At 46.3% G+C, this 24,015-nt stretch overlaps 1 protein-coding gene across 1 annotated transcript in view; it reads right to left on the reverse strand.

Annotated features, from left to right (window-relative positions):
* Window positions 1–23,687, reverse strand: part of SCARB1 (scavenger receptor class B member 1) — a 40,404-nt gene extending 16,717 nt beyond the window's left edge. The window contains exons 1-5 of the mRNA XM_034791043.1: window positions 23,491–23,687; window positions 5,725–5,882; window positions 3,397–3,538; window positions 1,998–2,201; window positions 1,359–1,454 (exon numbers count right to left, since the gene is read on the reverse strand). Of these exons, the coding sequence (XP_034646934.1) occupies window positions 1,359–1,454; window positions 1,998–2,201; window positions 3,397–3,538; window positions 5,725–5,882; window positions 23,491–23,613 (723 nt within the window). The 5' untranslated portion in view covers window positions 23,614–23,687. The remainder of the gene's footprint in view (window positions 1–1,358; window positions 1,455–1,997; window positions 2,202–3,396; window positions 3,539–5,724; window positions 5,883–23,490) is intronic.
* Window positions 23,688–24,015: the final 328 nt, after the last annotated feature.

Below are 24,015 nucleotides of genomic sequence, written 5' to 3' on the forward strand. Positions count from 1 at the left end.
TTTGCTTGTTCCTCATCCTCCACTTCAAAATAACGAGTCTTCCAGCAGTTCTACTTGGTGAGCAGCAAAGCAAGAGTTCAAAGAAGTCTAGAAAGCTCAAACTAGACCCTTCAAAAGAGTGTCAGGTAAACCTTGTCTCCCAACCAACAAGAGGAATCCAGTCGCTCAATATTTAAGATGGACAATTCATGCAGTGGTGCCTCCTGAGATGTCATTTCTTGCCAGAATAAGCAAGAGGTGGCAGGACCTCTCTAGAGCTCCACAGGTGCTTGGAAGTTTTTTTTTTTTTATAAAGGGAATGAAAAAAAGGGAAGTAACGTTAAGAGGGTCTTCAAGTTTCCCATGCATGAGTGCCATCTTTATGTTTGAAAGTCCCACTCCCCTCCAAACTGACTTTGATGCCCTCTTATATTTGAGGAGAGTCCAAATAAATACCAGTGCTTCATGACAAAATAGATTTAGGGAATCAGAAGAAGTCAGCAATGCTAGCCTATCTGGGAACAGCAGGCTTTGAATTGCGGCTACAAAAAACCACACCCCACTTTGTAGGGCTGCTAAAATTGGCCATTAGACAGGCACTAGTATAATCCAGAGGCCTCTGGACAGTTTTTCCACTTTAAGTTGCATCACTACCAAGTCAGTCTTACTAAAATATCCAGAGTTTGAAAAAAGCCTGAGAACTTGTTAGTCATAGTCTTGATTGTCAGTGTGTTATTCACAGGAAGCCAATATTTATTTAGCTTGCCTTCTCCAAGCACTAACCTTCCAGCTAGGTTACAAGTCTTAAATCTTAGAAGGGGGTCATGGTGCAATGTTTGAGACCCCCTGATCTGACAAAAAATAATCACTGAACCCCAGAAGGGGGGCTGGAAGCCTGAGCCTGCCCGAGCACTGCCACCCTGGGGGGTGGGGAGGAGAGGGCAAAGCAAAATCTCACTGTCCCTGGTGGGGGTGGGGAAGGAGAAAAGGGGAGAGAACACAAAGCCAAAGTCCAAGGACATCAGCCCCAGGCAGGTAGCCTGTAACCTGAGCCCTGCCACTCAGGGCTGAAGCCCTCAGGCTTTGGCCCTGGGCGGTGAGGCTCGGACTTTGGCTTTGGCCCTGTGCCCCACCAAGTCTAAGCCAGCCTTGACAAACCCATTAAACCAGGGTTGCAACCCACTTTGGGATCCCGACCCACAATTTGAGAACCCATCTTAGAACTTTGTCTAGCATCAGGCACCATTTTAACTTCAGGTGAGAAAAAACCACAGTCAGCCATAAAGAGAGCTCTCGACTGATTAGCAGAAGGTTGTTAGGCGAAGAGGTGTCATTATAGAAAGCTAGAGTCGCTTTCTAGAAAACAAGGGTACATTTACCTTTTTTAATCCATTCCATGTATCCACTATGTGGATCTGATTGATGTCTGTGGCCCCAGTATACACAGTGAACAGTCCTGTATTCGAGTTGTTAAACTGTACAAAAAAAAAAAAAGAAGAATAACTTCCCAGACCCATCCTATGCGGCAAGACGACAGCCTGTGGCAGCATCACTACCTACGTAAGTTTAGTTCTGTGGACACTGTCTGAAGACTAACCGGGTTAACAATGACTTTGTTGACTAACTCCTTCCTAGGTATGCCTAGGGACATTTTAAGTGCCTCCCCTGCTGGGGCAGTGCGGCCTAGCATTTAGAGAAGGGGAATGGGAGCCAGGACTCCCAGGTTCCATCCCAGTCTTGGCACAGACTTACTATGGGACCTCAAGCAAGTGTGCATCAGGTCCCCTATATGCAAGACAGATAATACGGAACAGGAATGTGGGAGGCTAAATGAACTACTGTTTCAATGCAAGGTTGCAAGCAGTGCAGAAGTGAACACAGCAATACTTAGCTTCTTGAAAGAGATGGGTTATGAGACATGTCCTTGTGGGCAACATTCACCTGCATGAACAATCCTATGTTGGCAAAGGGGTAACCTAAGAGTTGGTTTTAATGTTACCAAGCATGAGTTTACTTACATCTATAAATAAGCCAAACTTCCCCTTGAAAGGGATCAAACCGGGCACAAAATTGTTCAGCACGTCTATAAGCGGGTCGTCATAGCCCCACAAGATCTCTCCCACAGTTCGGTTCATGAAAGCGTCCTGTCCCAAGCCAGCCAGGGCACCACTTATTAACACCTTCAAAAAGTGAGGTAGCTTCTCCATCATAATGGCTGCGCCCTAGGGTAGAGAGAGATTCAGACAGCAGATACCAGGATGCCATTTGGTACAGGAAGTGAATGGTAACAAGTAACAAGGGAAAGTTAGTGTCGGCTCCATTGTTCAGCCAGCGGGTCTGAAGCTCCAGGATGGATTCCTCAAGCCAGAGAGTTCTCCCAAAAACCCGCCTTTTGCGGTTACGGTGTATCCTGTGCTTGCAGTGGGAGGTAATATTTTCTGCTCTGAGTTCTGCTAAATTCTCATTCAAATCCCATGTGACCCCCTGGTTTTACACTGTCACAAACTACACTCACCCTGGCTTAGCTAAGACTAACGAACCAAACTCACCATTTCTCCCCCCGCCCCCTCCATCAATTCCCTGGAAACACCCATTTGGTTTTAGAAAAAGCCAAACCCCAGTGACACTCAATCACATTGTAACAAGGTCACCAATTATCACAATCCAAGGTACTTTCAGTAGTCCTCTGGGGAGAAGGTCCAACTACCAGGGACAGTTTGAAGTGCTAAGGTGATGCTTTCTGTACATGCTCTAGTACCACATGGTGTGAGCAGAGGCCCTTGTATTGTCCAAGAGCTTTGTTGGAGAGACTTGATGCTGGCTTCCCCCAGCTGCTTTACCTCAGCGCTGGCTGCAACACACCATTGGTTTAATAGGATACCCCTCATCTACTTGAGAACTGAGCCTGCCCCCCAAAAACACACCCATTCTGGACAATTTCATAGTTGCCTATACCTCCCCTCTTTCGCAGAAGTGAGCTATTAACACCCCACCCCTCACTTCCAAGTTTTGGAAGTAGGGATGAACAGGGTAGTATTGTCTGAGGTGGACTGCTCCATTTTGGGTTTTGTGGCTGCCCCTCCGTCATCTGTATTTTGACCCAATGCCTTTATTCTTGTCAGAGACATATTTTGCTCAATCACCCCTCCTGCTTACCCAAGAGCAGGTGATTACAACTGTGCAAAGCTATCAAAATACCCACAAAGAGAAACAAGTTCCTCATGTCCTGTAGGCCACAGCAGCCATACGGAGCCTGTCCTGGATTAGTCTAGTTCTATAGTCTAAGCAGGGGAATGCACAGCCTTTGCAAGGCAGGCAGGAAGATTGTCATTTTAGGGTGCTGCAGCAGGGTAACTCTCCCAACCTCTGCAGACACAAGAGTAAGGAATACCCCTCTGGAGTTTAAAGTAGTCTTACCATCACAAGGATGTTTGGCACAACAATGTAATCCTCTTCCATCCCATCAGACAGGTCTGGCCGGAAGAAAAATCTCCGGTATTCCAGGAAGGAAACTGTACCATTGTCATGGAAAGTTATGTTGGTTTTATACCTGTATTCTCTAGTTAAAAAAAATTAAAAGAGCAGGCATAAGTAATCATAGGGGCACTTTCCCCAACAGCTCCAGATTACATGTCTCCAACTCCCATGTTGCAGGAGTCAGAGCAAAGCTCACACAACCTGCTAAGGTTTTGCTGGCATGTCACTAGTGCCCTTTCAGCTCTGGCTTCAGCAACTTCAGCCATAGAGTTAATATTAGGTTCTCTTCTGCAAGAGGAGTAGGTGCTTATCTGGCACTTCATGAGGTATTCTGCAGGAACCATTTCAAGAGATTTGGCTTTGAGATGGGGGTGGGAGGAGACTTGTGGTGGGAATATAGCCATTATAACTGGCCACCTCTCTGCTGTTTTCAGTCTGATCTAAAAGAGAGCAGTACTGAAGCACTTCTTGAACTGCAGAAGGTCAGCTCTAGTACAATTCTGTGCAGAGGAGTGAAAAGCAGAGGGCAGGAGGCACCGGATGTAGCAGAGAAAAAAAACAGGAAGCCAGAGTGAAATGAAACTTGAAGGAAGGGAGTCAATTGGGGAACAAAGTAAAATCAGGCCAAGAGAGAAGATGAATAGCAGAGTGCCTGGCTACTTGATTTAACACCCTTTGCTAGTGGAGAGAGTCTGTAGCTAGCAGACAGCAATCTGAAGGACCAATGCATTCTGGGAAACACTGGCTGTTTGAAGATAGCTACTGGAACCCATCTAGGACAGCAACTATTTGCTATTAGTACCTAATTACCCTCCAAACCAGTTGGCAACCTGAAATGCAAACTGCTTCTGTGAATATTGCCCCCTCCCCCAATCTGAAGGAAAAAAAAAAACAGTTTTGTCTGCTACTGGCTTGCACAAATTCAGCAAATCAGTGCTATTAACAAGGGGCAGGAATGCATGACCCTACTCACTGGGGAGCCCACCAAAAATGAGGCCACATGTTAAGAATTTATCTTCCCCTCCCCAAGGCAGATACCAGCACAACATCTAGCACATCCAACTGGCAGAATTCCCATGTGGATTTAAGTAAAGATCAGGGATTCAATTCAAGATTCATGTGGCAAGTACAGTACAACAGACCTGCTCCACTGGGCTGGGAGTTTAGTTTGTAACACAAAGTGGGCACGTTGTGGGATTCTGGAGAACTAGCTAATTATGCAGCTTTGAATCAGTGGCAGCCCAACAGAAAGCCTTGTATTGTATGGGCCAGGTAAGACTGGATGCCCAATAATTACAGCAGAGAAAGGACAAGAGTCTCGATTTGCTTTAAGTAATCCTAATCAGCTGGAAAACAGACATTTATATTAAGCAGCTTTGCCTTTATTCATTCAGTTTGTAGACTCATAATAAACCCATTCAAAAACTGAAAGCATGTTAAGGTATCTCAACCTACAGGCGGTCAACATGGTTTTAGCAGAGTGCTGACTTGCCAGTTCTGATGGCAACTCCAATGCGTATATACAATCAGGCTCCCAAATCCTACCCAACCAAAAAAAACGCTTTGGGATTAAAGAGCTAATCTTCCCACACAAGCTTTCTTGGTCTACTGAATTGACTTTGGGTACGAGTTTGTGCCAGGGATGTCTGATAAGATTGCTGTTAACAAATGGGAGGCCATCTGGTCTAATGCCTCCCCCTCCAAATGCACCAAAGCCAAGATTTTCAACAAGTTATTGGTTTTTGGATGTACTCCTTAACACTTCTGCTCCCTTTAAAAGGGCCAGATTTCAGAAGGTAGGAGCCTGGTACTTCTGGAAAAAAATCAGGCTTGTTGTTAAGTGGATGGGTGAAAGGAGTGCACCTCAATTTGGCTGGAGTTTAAAAAAAACAAAAAGTAGTGCTTTCAGCCCAAGTTTTTACAATGCATTTTTCTCCTGTGCCTCCTAGCTGCTCCCTTGTTTGCTCAGCCTGCTTATAACCTTGAGCATCTTAGCTAGCTTTGTTTTAACTGATATAGCCATGAGCTGGAGGATTAAATGAAGGACTTAAAACAAACTGTTCCCAGTCTTGCCTTGTCTAGGTTCAGTGATGTACCAGACAGAAGCCCTAGCATGGATTTCAACAATTCCTCCCCCCAGATCTGCATCACTCAGCCCCACGTAAACCTTCACCAAGCTGGAGCAGAACTCCAGGAATAAGAGTAACAGTGACGCTTCATTTCTGCTCAGCATGCATGCAGGTGATTATGCCAATAGCAATACTAGACCTGTAAACATAGGGCCCACGCTGATTCACCACTGGCTTGGCTCCTAGACGAATCTCTTTTGGATTCAGCACCTCAAAGAAGTAGGCTGACAGGTAAAAAGGAACAGGAACGTCTTTCCACATGCCGAAGGCGATGCTATTGGGATCGATCCTCACGTTCTGGAAGAGAAAGCAGACATTTGGGCTAGGCTTTATCGCACCTGTATTATTGCCTCTCACAGAAGACAGCGATTTTACTGTCATTGATGCAATGTGCTCATTATGAATCAGCTTTTAAAGTGTACAAGACAAAACAGACAAGCTATCCTTACATTGGTCATACTAAGAGCTAAGCTGGAAGAGGGTCTTCATATGCCAAACTTTTTTTTACACTGTTAAAGCCCCTTGTGACCATGGGGGGGATCGGCCTTTCATTGAATTAGTGAGAACTAGCCTGGATTAACAAGTACAACTTGATCAAATAGAGCAGGTTAAGAAGATGCAGGCAGCCTGGCCTTCTAGGGCACTGGGGCTGCTCCACTTTGCAGCCCTTGTTTTGGATTTAAATTAAATTAGTCATCCCTGTACTACCACCTTCAACACATGCTCGTACGATGGGCTCTTAATATATGGAGCTTTGATCTATGGAGCTGGCTTTGAGTCACTTTAACATGAGCATGCTAACTCACACCCAGTTTTCACACCACACTAAAGGCTTATGCGGTCTTTGAACAAGCCAGCACTGGAGGGTAGAATCATGTTCAGACTAATTTTCTTCACACCCGGTGCTCTGCCCTGAAGTGCTTACAGTCTAACGGCACCATGGATGAATAAACACAGATGAGTGTGGGATAGGCGAGCTTTGGGAAACTTTTGCACATGGGGCTGTTCCAGACATAGGGGAAGGCGAGACAGCATGAACTAAAGCATACGCGGAGAGCGGTGGAAGTAAATAGAGGGAATGGCCAGGACAGGAGCACAGGTGGTGCGAATAGTGCAGGAGACTGTTTTGCCATAAGCTGCTTTATTTAAGACAGTAATTTGAGTGGCTACAACATGCTTCCCTGTAATCTCCCTGTAATTGTATTCAAGCTGTAACAAGCCATGGTAGGAGGTACATGTCAGCAGCACTGGCAAGAGCAATCTGGGTTTGGAGGAAGGAGATCAAGCCCTTGATCATGCAGGCTGATCTACATGAGGCCCACTGACCCCCCAGGAACCCTACCTGCATGGATCGAGACAACTTCGCTGCTAATGGGATCCCCGCAGGGATGCAAGACTGCTGTGCCTCCTTAACTCTCTCCAGCCTAGGCTGCCTCTCGCAATGCCTTGCTAGTGACCAGCAGCAAGCCCCTTCAGGTGTGTGATCACTCAGCACAAAAGCATGTGGAGCCCCACACCTGGCTAGATTGCATGAATGCTCCCAGAGCCACTCATGAATCAGACAGAGAAAGGCACCAGAGGCACATCCTCCCAGCCCTGTACCCCAGGAATATACCATCTTGCGCTGCTCAAGGTGGGCAGTACAGATTTATTAATCGGTTCACCACTTCAAGAATGGAAAGTGGACATACACCAGCCCTGAGCAGATTTGCCCACACTTCATACAAACTTACAGGTAAAGACAAGCAGTAAAATCAAGTGTATTGACCACAAGAGTTAGATTTTAAGTGATGGCAAAAAGTCAGAGTTAGTTACCAAAAGAAATAAAACAACCATACAGTCTAAACTCTCAACCCTATTAGACTGGGCAGCAACGAGACGAAGCAGTTTTTCCTCACTCCACTGGATATTGCAATCCTTAATATACAGGCTTGTTCCTTAAACTTGGGCCAATCTCCTCTGCTGGGGTCTTCAGTCTTCTCAGTGTCTTGGTTGCTTGCAATGTAGGTTGGGGCAGGAGAAGGGCCCAGTATGTGTCCACTCTGTTTTATACCCTCAGTCCATGTGCTTGGAAAACAAGTTCAGGTATGTCTGGGCATTGCTGAGTCTCCAGACAAGGTTGAGCAATCCTCTTGTGTGGCCTCATGCAGGGAGTCACTGAATTGTAGCTGCCTTGATGGACAATGGTTGATGGGTTGTTTGAAACCCTGCCTGGGTGTTGGTTACTTTCCTTGCTGTTATCTCTGGGGAGCTAATATCTGGCTGATTCCCCAACTTGCAGCCTGTTTTAGTGACAACCAAAAATTCTCATAACTTCATATGAATTAATGATATACATATGTGGATAGAGAAATTACTTTCAGCAGGTCATAACCTTTCCCTAGGTACCTTACAAGGCATGCTTTATATGCAAGATCACAATTATATAAAAAATTAGGAATATGGGGTTACAGGATGCTCCCCCAAGGTAAAGCATGTCACAGGTATATCTAGGAAAGGGCACTGCACTCTCTACTAAGGGGGTGGGCAGAGGGAACCTTACAGCTTGTTAAGTTATTGACTGTCAGGGACTCAACTGATAGAGGACATGGCTTGTGGTTTCCTCTGTTTGAAAATTGTCAAGTCCTATTTGGCACAAGATCATCAAATGGGCATCAGAGCATCAGCTTTGGTGTTTCCCCTCCAGTGGGGAGTTAAGACACTACTCAGTCAGGCATAAGGGAGGAAGAGAAAGGATACTGCATAAGCTTCACAACTTCACTTGTTTGTCCTCAGACAAGCAAAAACTTCCTTCAAAATAAGGAGGAGGAGGGTCTATTAAGTAACATGGCTCAGACCACAGAAAGCAACAAGATTTTAGCTATTCTAATTGGAGAAGTACTTCCACCAGATCCAGATTACACAGAGCCTTGCTTCCTCTGACTGTAACCCACATCCCAACCTACCATCCAAAGTGACATGATATATGTCTAGTTACCAGGTGGACTCCAACAAGAATGTTCAAGGTCTGGTGTTTCTTTATAAGCATGCATCAAAAGAAAGGATCATAGAGAGGGGGACAAAGAAAAGATGGCTTGGCTGAATATGCCTCTGCTATATTATGGAGACCAGATTTTGGTTTATAAGAAGCATTTCCAGAGCTTTTAATGAGAGATTTTACAAAGCCTTAACTCTCAATAGTCCTGAGACAGGCAAATTGTCTTGAGAGATTTGCTGTAGGCCAGCATCTATGTATTAAAATACATATGAAGATAAGGTCCTTGCCCCAAAGATTTTACAAGACCCAGGCACGCAATGCTCAAACTGAAGTGGGATTGGGGATGGAATTTTGCTCTGCTGGGTCAGTTAAAATGAACCCCATCTTATGGGGAGATCAGGATCAACAAGCAGCCTCTCAACAAGTAAAGTTGGATTTATGTTAAGAGTATCACTTTTGATATTTGATTTGGTGCATGTTCAATGGTTAGTTTCACAGGGGGGGAGGGATAGCTCAGTGGTTTAAGCATTGGCCTGCTAAACCCAGCATTGAGCGCCCAACCTGGGGAGGGGGGGAGCATTTTGGGATGTGGGGCAAAAAAATCTGTCTGGGGATTGGTCCTGCTTTGAGAAGGGGTTGGACTAGATGACCTCCTGAGGTCCCTTCCAACCCTGATATTCTATTTGTTTCCTTCCTTTGTAAATGGGTTTAAATTCCATTCAAATGATTAAGTAACTCAAGACACTTATGGAACCAGATTAAAGTTGTTAATAACAAGTTAAGGAATTTCAGCATCTATCCTGCTTTGTGCAGTTTTGTTCCATGACTAGTATGGTCTTGAAAAAGGAAAGCCACGTGAACAGCTCAGAACTCTGCATCCCATTGATAATTGTATATGTCCATTATCAAACCGGACTTAAGATGCTCTGATTATCTGCAGCAGAGTCATTTAAGAACACCAGCAGCATTTTGCAGTCAATATGTGAACAGCTTTAAAGGTACCCCACTTTTGCCCCACCAATGCCCATTCACTGTGGTCCCCATCAGGCACAGGGCTGGCCACAGCATCTTGGGAAGGCTCATGCTAACTCAGTGGGCTCATTTTATAGGGGGTGGGACAGAGGAGTCTTTGGACCACCATCAGCCTCTGAAGGGGCACAGAAGCAAAGCACAGCTGTTCAGAAGGTTCTTCCTTCAGATCAACAGGGATATGCCCTCCACCAGGTCCCCAGCCAACGGAAGGCTGTGCACATTTGACAAATGGCATTATTCAGATTCTTCCAGTCCCTCCACTATAGAATCCAGAGTCACCTGCAACATTAAGGTAAGTGCTAGGGTCAGCCACCCTATCCTTGTCACTGAGCTTGGAGAGATTGGACAGCTAGTAGGAAATGGTGAGCAGAAAGTATTCACTTGAGTGAATCCTCCCTTGTTTACCCCCCACTACACCTGTTATCACTTTATTCCTGCCTTGTCTTCCATTTATAGGGCTGCTATCCCATGCTTTTATAGCCAATACTTTTCAGTCTCTGAAGAGCAACATCTCCTCTTTTCATTCCTGGAATCTTATTCATCCCCTATTCTGTTGTCCACCCTCCTCACCTGCTTGTATTCTCTTCTGCCTCCCTTGATCCCCCTGTCCTTATCCCACCTGTATACAATACATGGCACTTAATGCTTCAGAGACACTCACGACACCCCAGAGGCAGTAAGTAGATATCTGATTTTACCTACAGGGATGCCAGAGTCAAGTGACTTGAAGGCCAGAAGTGACAGAGCAGATATTAGATGGCAGGAGTCCTCAGATCTCAGTTCCCTGTGGAGCTGCAAAGAGGCAGCTTGAGGTTAATTGGCAGATACAGCAGAAAGGTTGTAGTTTGCATTAACCTGGCATTCTATAAAATTACTAGAATCTACTGTTGCATGTGTACAGCAAAATCATCCAGGCAGCTGGTATTAAAGCCAGCAGTGAGCACTGCATGAACCATTCACATACCAGATTTTTAGCAAAACAGAGCCACTGAGTCAGGTAGGCCTTGAGACCTTTCGCAATGAATTGCCCCTGCAACATGTACACTGTCTGCCACTGATTAGGTGTATTATGGATCCTCGGATACTGGCTACTAGATTAAGTGACCCAAGGCCTGACCATGAACAGCAAATTTCGTTTGTCGTCCCAAACTGGTATGAGCTATTCACAAACAATGCTCAAAGCTTGTTTTGTAACTACCAGTTTAAGCCTCCCAGATCCACAGCTTCCTTTCATACAGTTCTGCTTGTACAACAGCAATTTAATAGGACTTACAATGTTGTCATATGGACTAGCCTTACTCCAAGTTAGACTTCCCCTCAAATTAAGACAAGCTTTCAAATATCTTATGCAACAGATAAAATATTGGCGATTAAGTGTTTGACGTTTTGGACCATGGAAGTTACAAGAGATTTTAGACCTCATGAATGTAAGCCATAGTTGAGACAGCATTAAAGCTCAGAGGCATGAGAAAACTTTTAGCGGATATTGCAAAGTGTTTCTGCTAATGAGTCATTAACAATGGGATTAAGCTTTGCCAGAACCCTGGAAACTGATAAAGATGGTACAAGAGAGACTAGTAAACTAGTGACTAAACATGAGTGCTGGAATAAGCAAGGCCAACCATCTTTCAGTAAGTGGTCTGCAAAACTCTGGCTGACAGACTGCATGTGTCCAGTATTGAAAAAAATTAGTTTAAATGAACTTAGGTGAGCAGGGAAGTATTTAAGTGGATTCTTCCAGCTAGAGCATCTCCCAAACACAACCTGCACCATAGCCAATAGACCCTTAATCTAGTGCAAATTCTATTTGTATTTGTTGCATTTGCAGCAAGCCAGTGCTATGGAGCCAGCAAGCTCATCCCTGGGGAAGGGAGTGAAATAAGAATGTGGTGCTCTACCAGCCCATTAAAGAACAGTTTTAAAAGTTATCCCTGTACAGTCCTCAGCCAGAAGGATGGAAGCGGAGATGCCCATTCACTGGAAGGGTTGGAGATGGGGAAGGATTCTTAGGGTCACTGCAAGAATGCAGCCGAGGATAGGAAAGGAGAAAAACCAACCACCACTACCCAGTGATTCTTACAGCAGCAGTTTTACTGAGCACACACCAAGATTTGTTTTACTTCAGATCAAGTGGCTCTTCATGTGATGTGAGCGCAAAGATTGAATTTATGAACCAAAACAAATGTCTTTCTACCTAAAAACCCTGAGCATTGTCTTGCTTAGTTTAACAGTTATCGAGATTAAAGAAGTTTCATGACGCACATGAATACCAGAAAATAGGATGACCTTCCACTTCGTGCTACTGCTTTTTCATGCTTAATGGTGAAACCTAGTATCATATGACATTGTAGATGTTGGGCCACATGACTCATCTGGTGGCATGATGTCCTTTGGAGGGGGAGTGTTAATTTTTGCTGACTATTTAGAGCTACTACAAAAATAGCTAACAAGCACCTAGAAGTCTTTCTGAATTATTTGTGGCTATCTAGGACCATAGACAGGCAGACGTCCATATTTCCAAGCAAGATAATCATGCTGGTCTATTTTCCCCACTCTGCTTAGGAATAGTGGGATTTGAATGCTAAGCAGATGCTCACCTGTCTTCCAGGACATGGGACTGGTTCTCCTACCACCCCAAGGCAGTGATTCAAGTCACCGAGTCAGTCAAGGTTCTCCCATGCCTTCCCACACCTTACACAAGCTATTTCCTCACTCTGCCAGAAGGCAAGTGTTATAAAACAAGAGCATATGGTCTGTCAATGTTCTCTATTGTGCAGCACTCTGTCTGCTGAATTTCTGCATATGCCACCCAAAACCAGCTCTGCCTTGCTAGCAAAATGGGCCAGTGGAGTAATGGATCCTGCATCAGGCCTTGGCAATGTGAACTTAAGTGTGAATCTGACTCTCCAACCTAGTGCTCTGATCTCTCTTCTCCACATCCCTCCTTACACCAGGAGTTCCATTTGACTTCCAGCTACCAGATGGATCATGGAGGAGTGGGGGGTGGATTTTATTGATTCTCTGTTAAAAATCCTAGCTTTCACAATGTAACTGTAGACACACTTAAGCCCAGACCCTCCAAAGTATTTAGGCTCTTGAAATCAATGGAAGTTAGGAGCCTAACTACCTTTGATTGCCATAGTGCCTTTCCTCACTTTGGAAATAGTTTGTGCCACATCTGAAATTTGAGCCAGTGGGGTTGCATGGACATAACAGAAGGGAGAATTTAGGTTATGCTTAATGCCTTATTCAAGTAAGTGTCGGGATCTTTGAATTGCTCTACTGGAGCTCTGAGTGTTTCACACACTGAAGCGTCAGGACTCTAGCAATCATCCTTGCTAGAAACTCCTCCAGGGTATCTGCATGGCTGCAGATAACTACACATGTGCCAGACCCCTTGGCCTGCATGCCCCCATTGCAGAAGGGAAGGAACAGTAGAAGGGCATTAGCTACACAGCTTTTAATCCATCTTAATGCTTCTTATGAAGACACATGGCATTTTCAGAACTTCCTGGGGAGCTAGCCAGAGAGATTCCACTACTGCAATAAGGCATTAATCATATCAATCAAAAGCTCAGATTCATTTACCATAGGGGTGGGACACTTGAGTGGTCCAAAAATAATTGGTCAACTATTGGTCAAGAATGGTCACATGTCAAAAATGGTCAAATATTTTAAAGCACTAGTTTACTAGAACAGTAACAAAGAGTATTACTTGATGGTCTCCAACTGGCTTAGCCTTAGATAGATATTTATGTCTAATTAGCAAAAACCCAGATTTAACTGAGTTATTTTACCTCAAAAAAAAATGTTAGACAGTGAAATGAAGTCCCTCCTGGTTAGTTTCTAAAGGTTGGTCTTGTCAGTTTAGACTATAAACACTTCAGGGCAGGGACTGTCTTAACTTGTTGAATGTGCTTTGTAAGCCACCACATAGTTTTATGGCCTGTTATACAAAGAAAGATAGTGTAGAAGATTCCAGCCAATCAAGAGGCTTTATATTCAGTTATTTTGTCTTTCTTCCCCTCCCCCTGACCCACATCCACTGGATGGCATAACAGGTAGTAAAGTGACATTTAACCAGCCTAACAGGGTATCACAATGCAATCAAATATTTAGGTGTCTGCCTACATCAAGGCCTTCTTGCCAGAATATTTGACAATATTTAACAGATCAAGTGACATCATTTGACCATGCTATATGATGTGTCGTTGTAGGTGTGTCAGTCCCAGGATATTACAGGGATGAGGTGGGTGAGGTCATCTCTTTTATTGCATCAACTTCCATTGGTGAGAATTTTTGAGCTACACAGAGCTCTTCTTCACATCTGTGTAGCTTAAAAATGGTCTCCCATCAACAGAAGTTGGACCAATAAAAGATATGACCTCACCCACCTTGCCTCTATTATTTGAGCAGTCAAGTGATCCATTTGCCAAGCCTAGCTCACACAGCCAAGCCTGCTTTCAGTTACCACCATGCAACTTCACTGAAAACATAATGTGACTCAATTCGGTAGCATTCTGGGGTGACTAGGTCAAAATCTATTTTAAATGTCTAGAGCCCAGAAGTCTTCAGGCAAAAGAGACTCCATGAACCTAAATAAGAAAGTCATGTTTTCACTGGTACAGTTATTCTGCTAGAACATAGCCTTCTTTCCCCCAGTAGACCTTGAATTAAGCAGTGATTGGCTAGAAAGACTGTTCTGCTACATCTAGATCAGATGACTATAAATGCTAGGGATGGGCAAATCAAGCTGAGATTTTACCTATCTTTAGCCTTCTTTCAGATATGGCTAAGGACACCTCACCTACAAATGAGATTCCTTTCACTCAACCCTCCAGGAGACACTGGACATATTTGCAGACACAATCCAATGCTGGAGGAGACCAGCTCATCTGAAGCAGCCTTCAGCCTGCTCTAATCAGAGCACAGCATCATCTGATGACACCACCAGGGTCTCTGGACTAGGAGACAGCATCAACCAACCACAGGCACAGACTGGGGGAGTTCTGTTTGGTAAGTCACAAGCAAGCAACTGCTTGTAAGTAGTCTCAGTTCACTGATCATAATGGAGGAGCTTTTAATAGTACAAGTCCTGTTAAGTGTGTATTAGACTATTTGGACACAAGGGAGCTACTTACATCTTAGCATCTCCTGCTCTTCCTTTGAGCCCCCAAGATCTGCAGCACATGCTGGAATTGCTCAAGACCATTTTTAACCTGGCATTACAAATCTCGGAATCAGAGGGGTTTTTTTTTTGGGGGGGGGGGGAATTTACAAAGATGCAAGTGGCAGTTGGGGTCTAAGCCATTTATATCTTTGAAAGTCTTCCCCTAAAACTGTAGCGTCCGACAGACTGTTCAGTCTAGCAGTGCTAGACTGGAGATCTAGAGAAGTCTCCCTACAGGGACGAGATTAATTCAGCCCTTGGCAGGAACATCATGAACAGCTTTCTAGACTCCATAAAACCTGTGGAAAGGGATATGGTTAGTTCAGATCCATTAGATGGAAGCCTGCTACTTAACTACCAAGGATCTGTAGTAAATGTCCTTCCTGTTCCTCCCATGCAGTCATGGCTGCTGTGTTCCATGCTATAGGTGAGGCTTGAAGCAGTTTATTTAGGCATGGTTTGCAGAGGAATACAGGAACGCAAGCTAGAAGAGTATACATAATGTGTATGGGAGGGGGCACAATTTCTCACAAAAACCACAAGCTCAGAAGACAATACTGTAGGTTTTCTTGAAGCAACAGAGCTAGAATAAGTGAAGATTTAAATCCTGTTGGAAAGGAAGGGTCATCAATAGGCCACAAGTAGAGTCTGGCAGCTCTGCTGCAACCCTGCTGAACTCAGCATATTCCTTTATATGCAGCCACATGCTTCCCCTCCCACTCCACCTCTGCTCAGGGAATCTGAAGTGCTTACCACCATCACCCACCCAAAAGCAGCAAAGTTCCATTTCCTTCTAAGCCACAGACCTTGTTGCTTGCCTTTGGCCTTCCTGGGAGGAAGGCATGTATTGCATACTTCAAACTGGGGGGTTAATTAACACTTCCCACCCTCCACCCCCACCTAGATGTGACCCTACAAGATACTCCGCTATTCCCATGCAATCATCAGTTTCATGTTAAAACCACCACCAATGAAAGATGTGGGCATTATTATTTGTTGGGTGCTGAAGAATTAGGAGCAAGGGCAGAGAGCTAGCAGCCCCTCCCACCCCAGATCTCGGACATACTGAGATCAGCTGGTCTCCTGGGAGTGAAGGGATTGATGCAATCAAAGAAAGCCGTTGTAATGGGCTTTATTCAAGCAATTAAAAGCTAGGAGATGCACGAATAAATAACTCCTCAGCCCCCTCAGTCATCAGAAAGGGGCCCTGGTTAACTCACCGGAAACGGTTAGTGCCGGTTATATGACGCTCTCCTTTGACATTCAGCCTCTGCTCAGCTGCACATCTCTCTAGTTCCAGCACATTATTTCAGATGAGCAGCAGCATTTTCAGCTAGCAGCCACTGAACCTTTTGTGGTAAACGCCGACTGCTACAGTCAGGAGCACAGTGCCATATGACCTGACATTTCCTATCGCAACGGGAAGCAAGGCTGTCAGCCTTCATTAAGCTTCCTTAGCCAGCATGAACAGCCCCCCACCCCCCCAAAATGCATTTAGAGCAGGGGTGCTCAACCTTTTTCCTTTCTGAGCTGCTCCCCTTTCCCCCCCCCCCAAACATGCTATAAAAACTCCAGGGCCAACCTGTGCCGCAATAACTGGTTTTCTGCACATAAAAGCCAGGGGGGCATTAGGAGGTAATTGCCTGTCACAGGGCCCCCCCCCCCCATGAAGCTACATTGCTCAGGCTTCAGCTTCAACCCTGGGTGGTGGGGCTCAGGACCCTGGGCTTCAGCCCCATGCAGTGGGACTTCAGCTTTCTGCCCTGGGCCCCAGCAAGTCTAATGCTGGCCCCCTTTGGAGGCCCCCCAAAAACCTGCTCGAGACCCCCTAGGAGGCTCCAGACCCCTGGTTGAGAACTACTGCTTTTACCTCCACTTGCAACAGAAATATTTTGTAAGAAGTTGTACCAGTAGCATCTCAGATTCACTGCTACAGTTAGAAGTACGGGGTGAGTAGCTGGTAGGAATCTATCACTAGCAGTGACCTCAAAAGCCTATAAAGCCTGGCAGCTGTAGCCCAGAAAACCTATTCAACTGAACAGTTTTGCTGCAGGACATTTGTTCATTAGACAGTTGTCCAGCAACATTGCCTGCAGACGCACTACAAGCTTGCTAAGTAAGCCAGTGTTTAATTCAAGTCCAGGGAGGGACCTGCAGTCGTGTAGGTACTTGTATTCAGAGTAGCAGAGTGAAGTACACCTCTACCCCAATATAACGCAGCCCAATATTACACGAATTTGGATACAACGCGGTAAAGCAGCACTCCGGGGGGTGGGGCTGCGCACTCCGGCAGATCAAACCAAGTTCGATATAACGCCGTTTCACCTATAATGCAGTAAGATTCCCCCCCCCCCCCCCCGAAGACAGCATTATAGTGAGGTAGAGGTGTAGTAGGACTGATATTGTGGAAATTAGGAGTTAATCAGGAACCAGCCCCTAAATTAAAATATCTGCTAAGAATTAACATTTCTCTCATTAATATATAGGTGGTTATTTGACCCCCCCCCCCCAAAGCCACTCCTTTACAATGACAGGTTTCAGAGTAACAGCCGTGTTAGTCTGTATCTGCAAAAAGAAGAACAGGAGTACTTGTGGCACCTTAGAGACTAACAAATTTATTAGAGCATAAGCTCTAGTCCACGAAAGCTTATGCTCTAATAAATTTGTTAGTCTCTAAGGTGCCACAAGTACTCCTGTTCTTCCTTTACAATGGTTATGACAGCTGTGTTATATCGGTGCTCTCTGCATAGGCTCTACCCAGGGGCAGCTCTAGGCACCAGCAAAGCAAGCACATGCTTGGGGCAGCCCATTTGCAGGGGCAGCAGGGATCCAGCATGGGAGCTGAGAACCAACAGGGGGCCCTGGGAGCTGTAGTTCCTTGGTTAGCTCCCTGCCTATAGAGCCAGCCCTGGAGCAGGGAAAGAACTACATTTCCCAGCATTCCCTTGGCCACTACCAACAGGAAAGAGGGGGAGGGAGTGAGGTAGCTGAGACCTAATGCTGCAGCCTGCTGTGAATGGAGAGCTGCGCTGTAAGTAGGGATTCCATATTTTAACATGGAAAAAATAGGACACTCCACAGGGAGGGAGGGTAGCCCCACCCTGCCACCATCCACTCCCTCTGACTGTCCCCCACAGAAACCCCAACCCATCCAACCCGCCCTGCTCCCTGTCCCCTGATCACCCCTGCCCCTAACAGCCCCCCAGGACCCAACCCCCTATCTAAGCGCTGCTGCTCCTTGTCCCGATTGCCCCCTCCTAAGACTCCCCCCCACCTTCTGTCCTAGGACCCCACTCCCTACCTGTCCCCTGACAATCCCCCGGGACTCCCATGCCTATCCAACTACTGTCTGTCCCCTAACTGCCACCCCCAACCCCTGACCCATCTAACCCCCCTTCTCCCTGCCCCTGACTGCCCCCTGAACCTCTGCCCCATCCAAACCCCGAGCCCCCTTACCATGCCACTCAGACCAGTGTCTGGCTCCACGCAGTGCCAGACACACTGCTGCATACGTGCTGCCATGCTCCCCCGCGGAGCCACAGTCTTCCCCCTCCCCCCCCCCAAGCACCTGCCTTCCAGATTGGAACACCTCAAAATTCAGGAGTGCTCAAGCACAGTTTGGGCAGTTGTTACATCATTTCTCCCAAATCAAATATACTGATCCACTGTAACTTGCTGTAGAAAAAGCACGATAAAATTGAGCAAGAAATGCTTCCTAGTGGTTATTAGGACTGGAATTGCCATTTTCAACAGCCATTGCCTTTTGTTTGTTTAAAAGGAAGACAGTGATATTGCATTGGCAAATTCCCCATAGAAAGAAAGAATGGAACAAAAGAATAATAAAGACACTTCAACTTTTCCTCATTTATGTAGGACAGTCTTATAATATGCATCCAGATATCCTCCAATCACACAAGCTGAAAATTGTTCCACTTCACTGCAGTTCTGTAACCATGCGGGAACCAATCCTGTCTGTGTTCTGTGGACATCTAAAATTACTGCTGAATGACTTGCCGTGGGAGCGTGTTACCAGTGACCCAGGGCTGCGGCGGAAGGAGGGTGCAGGTGGGGGTGGGAGAGAGCCCAGGGCTGGGGCGGCAGGGGTGTGCGGCGAGGAATCCAGGGCTGGGACAGGGGCAGACAAAATTTTTTTTGCTTGGGCAGCAAAAAACCTAGAGCCGGCCCTGGCTCTACCAGCTTACTTTCATCCAGGGATTCTAGTGTATCACCATATCAAGTATTTGTATCACCAACATTCACTAGATCAAGCCTCTTAACCCCCCTGTGAGCTAAGCAAGTATTTACAGATGGACAACAAGTCAAACATGTATGGCGTGTGGAGGACCATTGAGACAGAATAACTAGTTGATGGCATCACACAAAAGTGTTCCCAGATCTGGAAAATCTCTGGGGCAACCCAGCAGGCAGCACCTGATGGGGGTCAGGGCGCACATCCCTTCATGCATCAGAGTCTGACAGCTGGAAGTGCTGGGGTGTCTTAGTCCATCCTGCCAACATGGCCAAAGAGCATCCAACACAGCTTTGGAATATAATGAAGGAAGGAAGGCTGGATCTCTGATAGGCTGACATTTCGTACAAAGTAAATCACTAAGGTCATGCAGCAAGTCTGAGACAACTGGCACTCATGACTGTCCCAATCCCCCTTGTCACCCCACTACAACCCTGCTGGTACTCCATGTTTTTAGTCAATGTAGAACACTTCCACAGTAAACATACAGGGGCAAGTATAATTGACCTATTTAAACTAATGTTCACTCATGCTGGTAAGAGGCCAAGCTACCTGGAAGCAGTTAATCAGTAGCCCTAGTTATTGACTGCTGGTCTAAAGACATTTTAAAAGATTAAGACTTGCATATTTTGCATCCATTACTGGATTATCATAACGAACCTCACATCAGTTACACAAGTATAAATTTGGCAAATGGGATAAGAGGCAGGAGAAAGAAGATTAAAATTAGATCATGCTAGTAAGAGGCTGAGGAAAAAGGTGTGGGGGGGGAAGGTCTCCTCAGTATCCCATTTCTTGCTATCCTTGCCACACATCTTGAAGCATCAGCCAGTTCATCGCACTCTCTTCCTGGACCTTAGATACTCTTGATTCTCAAGTCAATATCACGTGTTCAGGTATCCCATTTAACACAAGAGAACCCCTTGCTGCCAGGCACCTGGTATTATAATCCTTGACCGGCTACATAACAAGCATATTAACTGCACTAGCATCCTAGGCAATGCACTGAATACGCTGTTAAGACGATCTTTGACCTCAGAAGCAAGCAGTAGCAGCCACCACTGCCACTGCTAAGTGGACTCTACCATTGCCAGTTCAGGAAGTTCAACAAGCAGCTTTCCAAGGCTGAGCACTTCCTACTATTGAGAGCAGTCGCCCAGGGCCTTGGAGACTAGTAGGGGAAAGCCCAGGAGGAGACTTCAAATTTTTCGCCAAACACCCCGTAAGGACAGCACCACATTACACAGATACTGTAACCAGGAGCCTGCTATCTAGGTACTTGTATTCAAGGCCTGTGAGGGCCATACAAGCACCTACTCCGAACACATATGGCCTGAACGCTGAACTGCACCTCAAGGTTTGATTCAGCCAAACCTAAAGAAAGTGACTTGTCACCATTTTACAGGAATAAAAATGCCCCAAAGTATAGCATTTCCTAAGGCTGTGATTTTAAAGGAGACTAAGGGATCCTGACAGCCATATTATATCGACTTTAAAGTGGATTTGGGTGCCCAACACCTTGGCTCCTCTGAAATCCCAGGCTAAAAGGTGCTAGAGTGTAACAAATACTTGTTTTATGACACTAGTGTAAGTCTCTAGCTTGTACAGCTTCTTGAGGAAGAAAGACTAACAATCTATGGCCACTTACAGCTTTATGCCTATCACAAAGCCACATGCCATGGATACCACTGGAACTGACAGCAACAGATCTCAGATCCTCCTGCTCCAAGAGGACAAGCCCATCACTTGAGCCAAAGAAAATCTCCTTTAGCTCTTAGCAATATAGGGCCTATGTCTCAAGTGAGCATCTCTGACTATCCAGATGAATGTCATCAATAATGTTGATCTTTCACCACAAGAATTAGGAGTCACCCATGATGTTAGTTACTTGACGCTGAGGGCAAAACCTGATAAAAGATGTCAATATTTTATTAGTTAACCTCAAGTTTAAACAAGTCCTATGCAGTCAGGAGGACGTTCCCATGTCAAAGTTAAATTTAAAAAAACCTAATGCAAAGTTGAGAGAAAACTTAAAATCACACTGCTTTGATTGGAGGGTGACTTTCACCCTCCAGTGATCTATTCTCAATGGCAGCATACCACTTACTTTTATATAGCATCTTTCGTCTCTGAAGGATCCCAGACTAAGGAGGGATAGAACAGATTTCAAGTACATAAAAGGTTATTACAAGGAAGAGGGAGAACAATTGTTCTCATTAACTTTTGAGGATAGGACAAGAAGCAATGGGCTTAAACAGCAGTGAGAGCTGTTTAAGTTGGACATTAGGAAAAACTTCTTAACAGTCAGGGTAGCTAAACACTGAAATAAATTGCCTAGGGAGGTTGTGAAATCTCCGTCATTGAAGGTTTTTAATAGCAGGTTAGACAAACACCTGTCTGGGATGGTCTAGATAATATTCAGTCCTGCTTTAGTTCTGCCTTGAGTGGACTGGACTAGACTAGAAGACTTCGAGGTCCCTTCCAGTCCTACGATTCTATGACCTTATCTATACTAGGCAAGTTTGAACCATTGCAGCTTCATCAGTGGTAGCACTAGAGTAAAGCAGGCACAAGGTGTTTTTCTTTGTTTTTTTTTAAATCAAAACATCGTCTTTCCCTGCTTAAAGAGGGTCTACACAGCACAGGGGGAAGATTCCAGCAGCCACCAGTTAGAGCTAGCAGAACATAGGTAAAGTATTGGCAGGAGAGCAAGTCAGATGAAACAACTGGCCTGGGAATCTGGAAGCTCCAGAGTCTCAAGCCCCAGGGCAGACTCATGGTTTGGCTGCTGTCCTCAAGCCACAGGCCTCGGAGCCCCAGCAACTTTGGAGTGAAACTGGCATTCTTCTGACAGTCACTGTTGCAATAAACAATGTCATTCACTCCACAGTGGTAGGTTGGTCTGGTGGAGCAATTTTTCGTTTGGAAACACCATTTCAGAACATCTGGTTTTGTTGTCATTCAAAACTGAACGATATTTTGAAATGCCAACATTTCTCACGAACTTGACACCCTGATCACCGTTGCCAACACCAGTCGAGGCAATAGCACGAAATTTCAGGGAAAAGGAACGTAGCAGCTTTGCTCATAGCCCTAATTGGTTCAGGTTTGTGAGGTCTACTTATATTCCTTTTGTGCTAACCCTTCTGGTCTTTATTGCTACCTATCCCATGGACCAAAGACTTCATTTTCGTTAACAAATGCTGCGGTTATGTCACTTAGCAATTAGAATTAGTGTTGCTTGGGAAGGGAATGGAAACCTTAAAATATACTACAGCACAGATAGTTAGTGTTAGCACGAACCCAGAGCTTTCTACAGCATCCTTCACTTTAGTAACGGTTAGCGTTCTGAACACATAAGGGGCAATCCATGATGCATTATAGTACTCAGTAAAGCAATAGTTTACTGAAGTGCCCAGGACTTGGGGGTCATTAGCATTGCTCAATATAGTTACCAATGCATTTTAGGGGGTCAGGAGGAAGCATGGAAGCAGAGAGCCCCAGCATCCAGACATCACTCCTGTAATGCTGGATGGGAAGGAGGGCAAGTTTTAGCCATTTGCACAAGGAGTAGAGAAGAAAAAAAATAATACACTGTGGGAAGTGCAAGATCCTCACACCCCAGCCTTGCTCATTGCCACCCTCCCACCCCCTTCCCAGCCATCCCCAGATGAGGGGGAAGAGGAGTGCTTCAGGTAACAAGCCATGGCTGACCAGACCTCCCCAGTCTGTCATTTGTGCATCTGAGCCCAACTCCTCACATTACCATACATAAATACTTCATGTCAATAGTATTTGCCCCTCATCTCATTTACTCCTTACGAGAACTGACTCATTTCTATGGACCAGCTTTACCGCTTATTTATTTCAGGGGGAGCTAGAGGGGCCAGCAGCTGGCAGGATCAAAGAAGAAGAATTCACTCATTAGAACAGAAATCATGTTCCTGTTGCAGGAGACACGACAGATGGGGAGTAATCAATCAACCCTGGGCTAGCTGGGGTTAGTCTGCACTTCAAGCCACAGGTGTACATTTCAATACCTAGACAGCTACAGTACACGTCTCCTGTCCTGTATGGGCCCCCCCTCCATCTCTGTTGGGGGAGGAAATTATTATCGACCTAGCCCTGCCAGGGGATCAGAGTAGGTGACCTAGGGAGGTCCCTTCCAGCCGTAGACTGCTCTGAGCCTCAGTGGGGGGATTTGAAACATTAGCCAGGTCAGCACTTCAGCACGCAGGGAGCTGGAGCTCGAGAGAGCTCAGCAAGGCGGATCTGGAGGCGAGGGGGCACGATACAGCCAGTGGGGGGCACGATACAGCCAGTGGGGGGCACGATACAGCCAGTGGGGGGCTAGGGGATGAGGAGGAACCTAGGCACTTGGTGTCACCCCAGCCTTTGATGGGGGGCGGCAAAGGGGACGCTAGCCCGGGTCGGCCCAGCGCAGGATGCAAACCCCCCCCCCGGGCGCGGGTCTCACCTTGATGACCTGGTCCCGGACCATGCTGGGCAGGACGAAGAGCAGGACAAGGCCGCACAGGGCGAAGACCAGCCCGGCCAGCCCCAGCGCCAGGGGGGCTCTGCGCCCCGCGGGAGCGGCCATGGCGAGCGGAGAAACGTCCCCCGCAGCGCAGCCACCAGCCGGGCCTCGCTGCCGGCTCTGCCCGCGGCTCTGCTACAGCCAGCGCGGCCGGCCGCGATTTTATTCCCTCCGGCCGCGCCGGGACCGCCCCCTCGGCCGGCTCTGCCCCGCGGTCGGCGGGGAAGGGCCGCCCCCCGCCCCCGCCGCGGGAGACCCGGCTACAGCGCCCCGCCTCCCTCCCCGCCCCGAGGGTCAGGCGCCTGGGGAGCTTCTCTATTCCCCGCCCGCCTCGATCCTGGGGAGCTTCTCTTCAACCCCCCCCCAAGATCCTAGGGAGCTTATCCAACCCCTCCCCCCCAGATCCTAGGGAGCTTCTCTTCAACCCCCCTCCCAAGATCCTGGGGAGCTTCTCTCCAACCCCCC

Source organism: Trachemys scripta, chromosome 15 (assembly GCF_013100865.1).
Source record: "Trachemys scripta elegans isolate TJP31775 chromosome 15, CAS_Tse_1.0, whole genome shotgun sequence".
Classification (NCBI taxonomy): Eukaryota; Metazoa; Chordata; order Testudines; family Emydidae; genus Trachemys; species Trachemys scripta.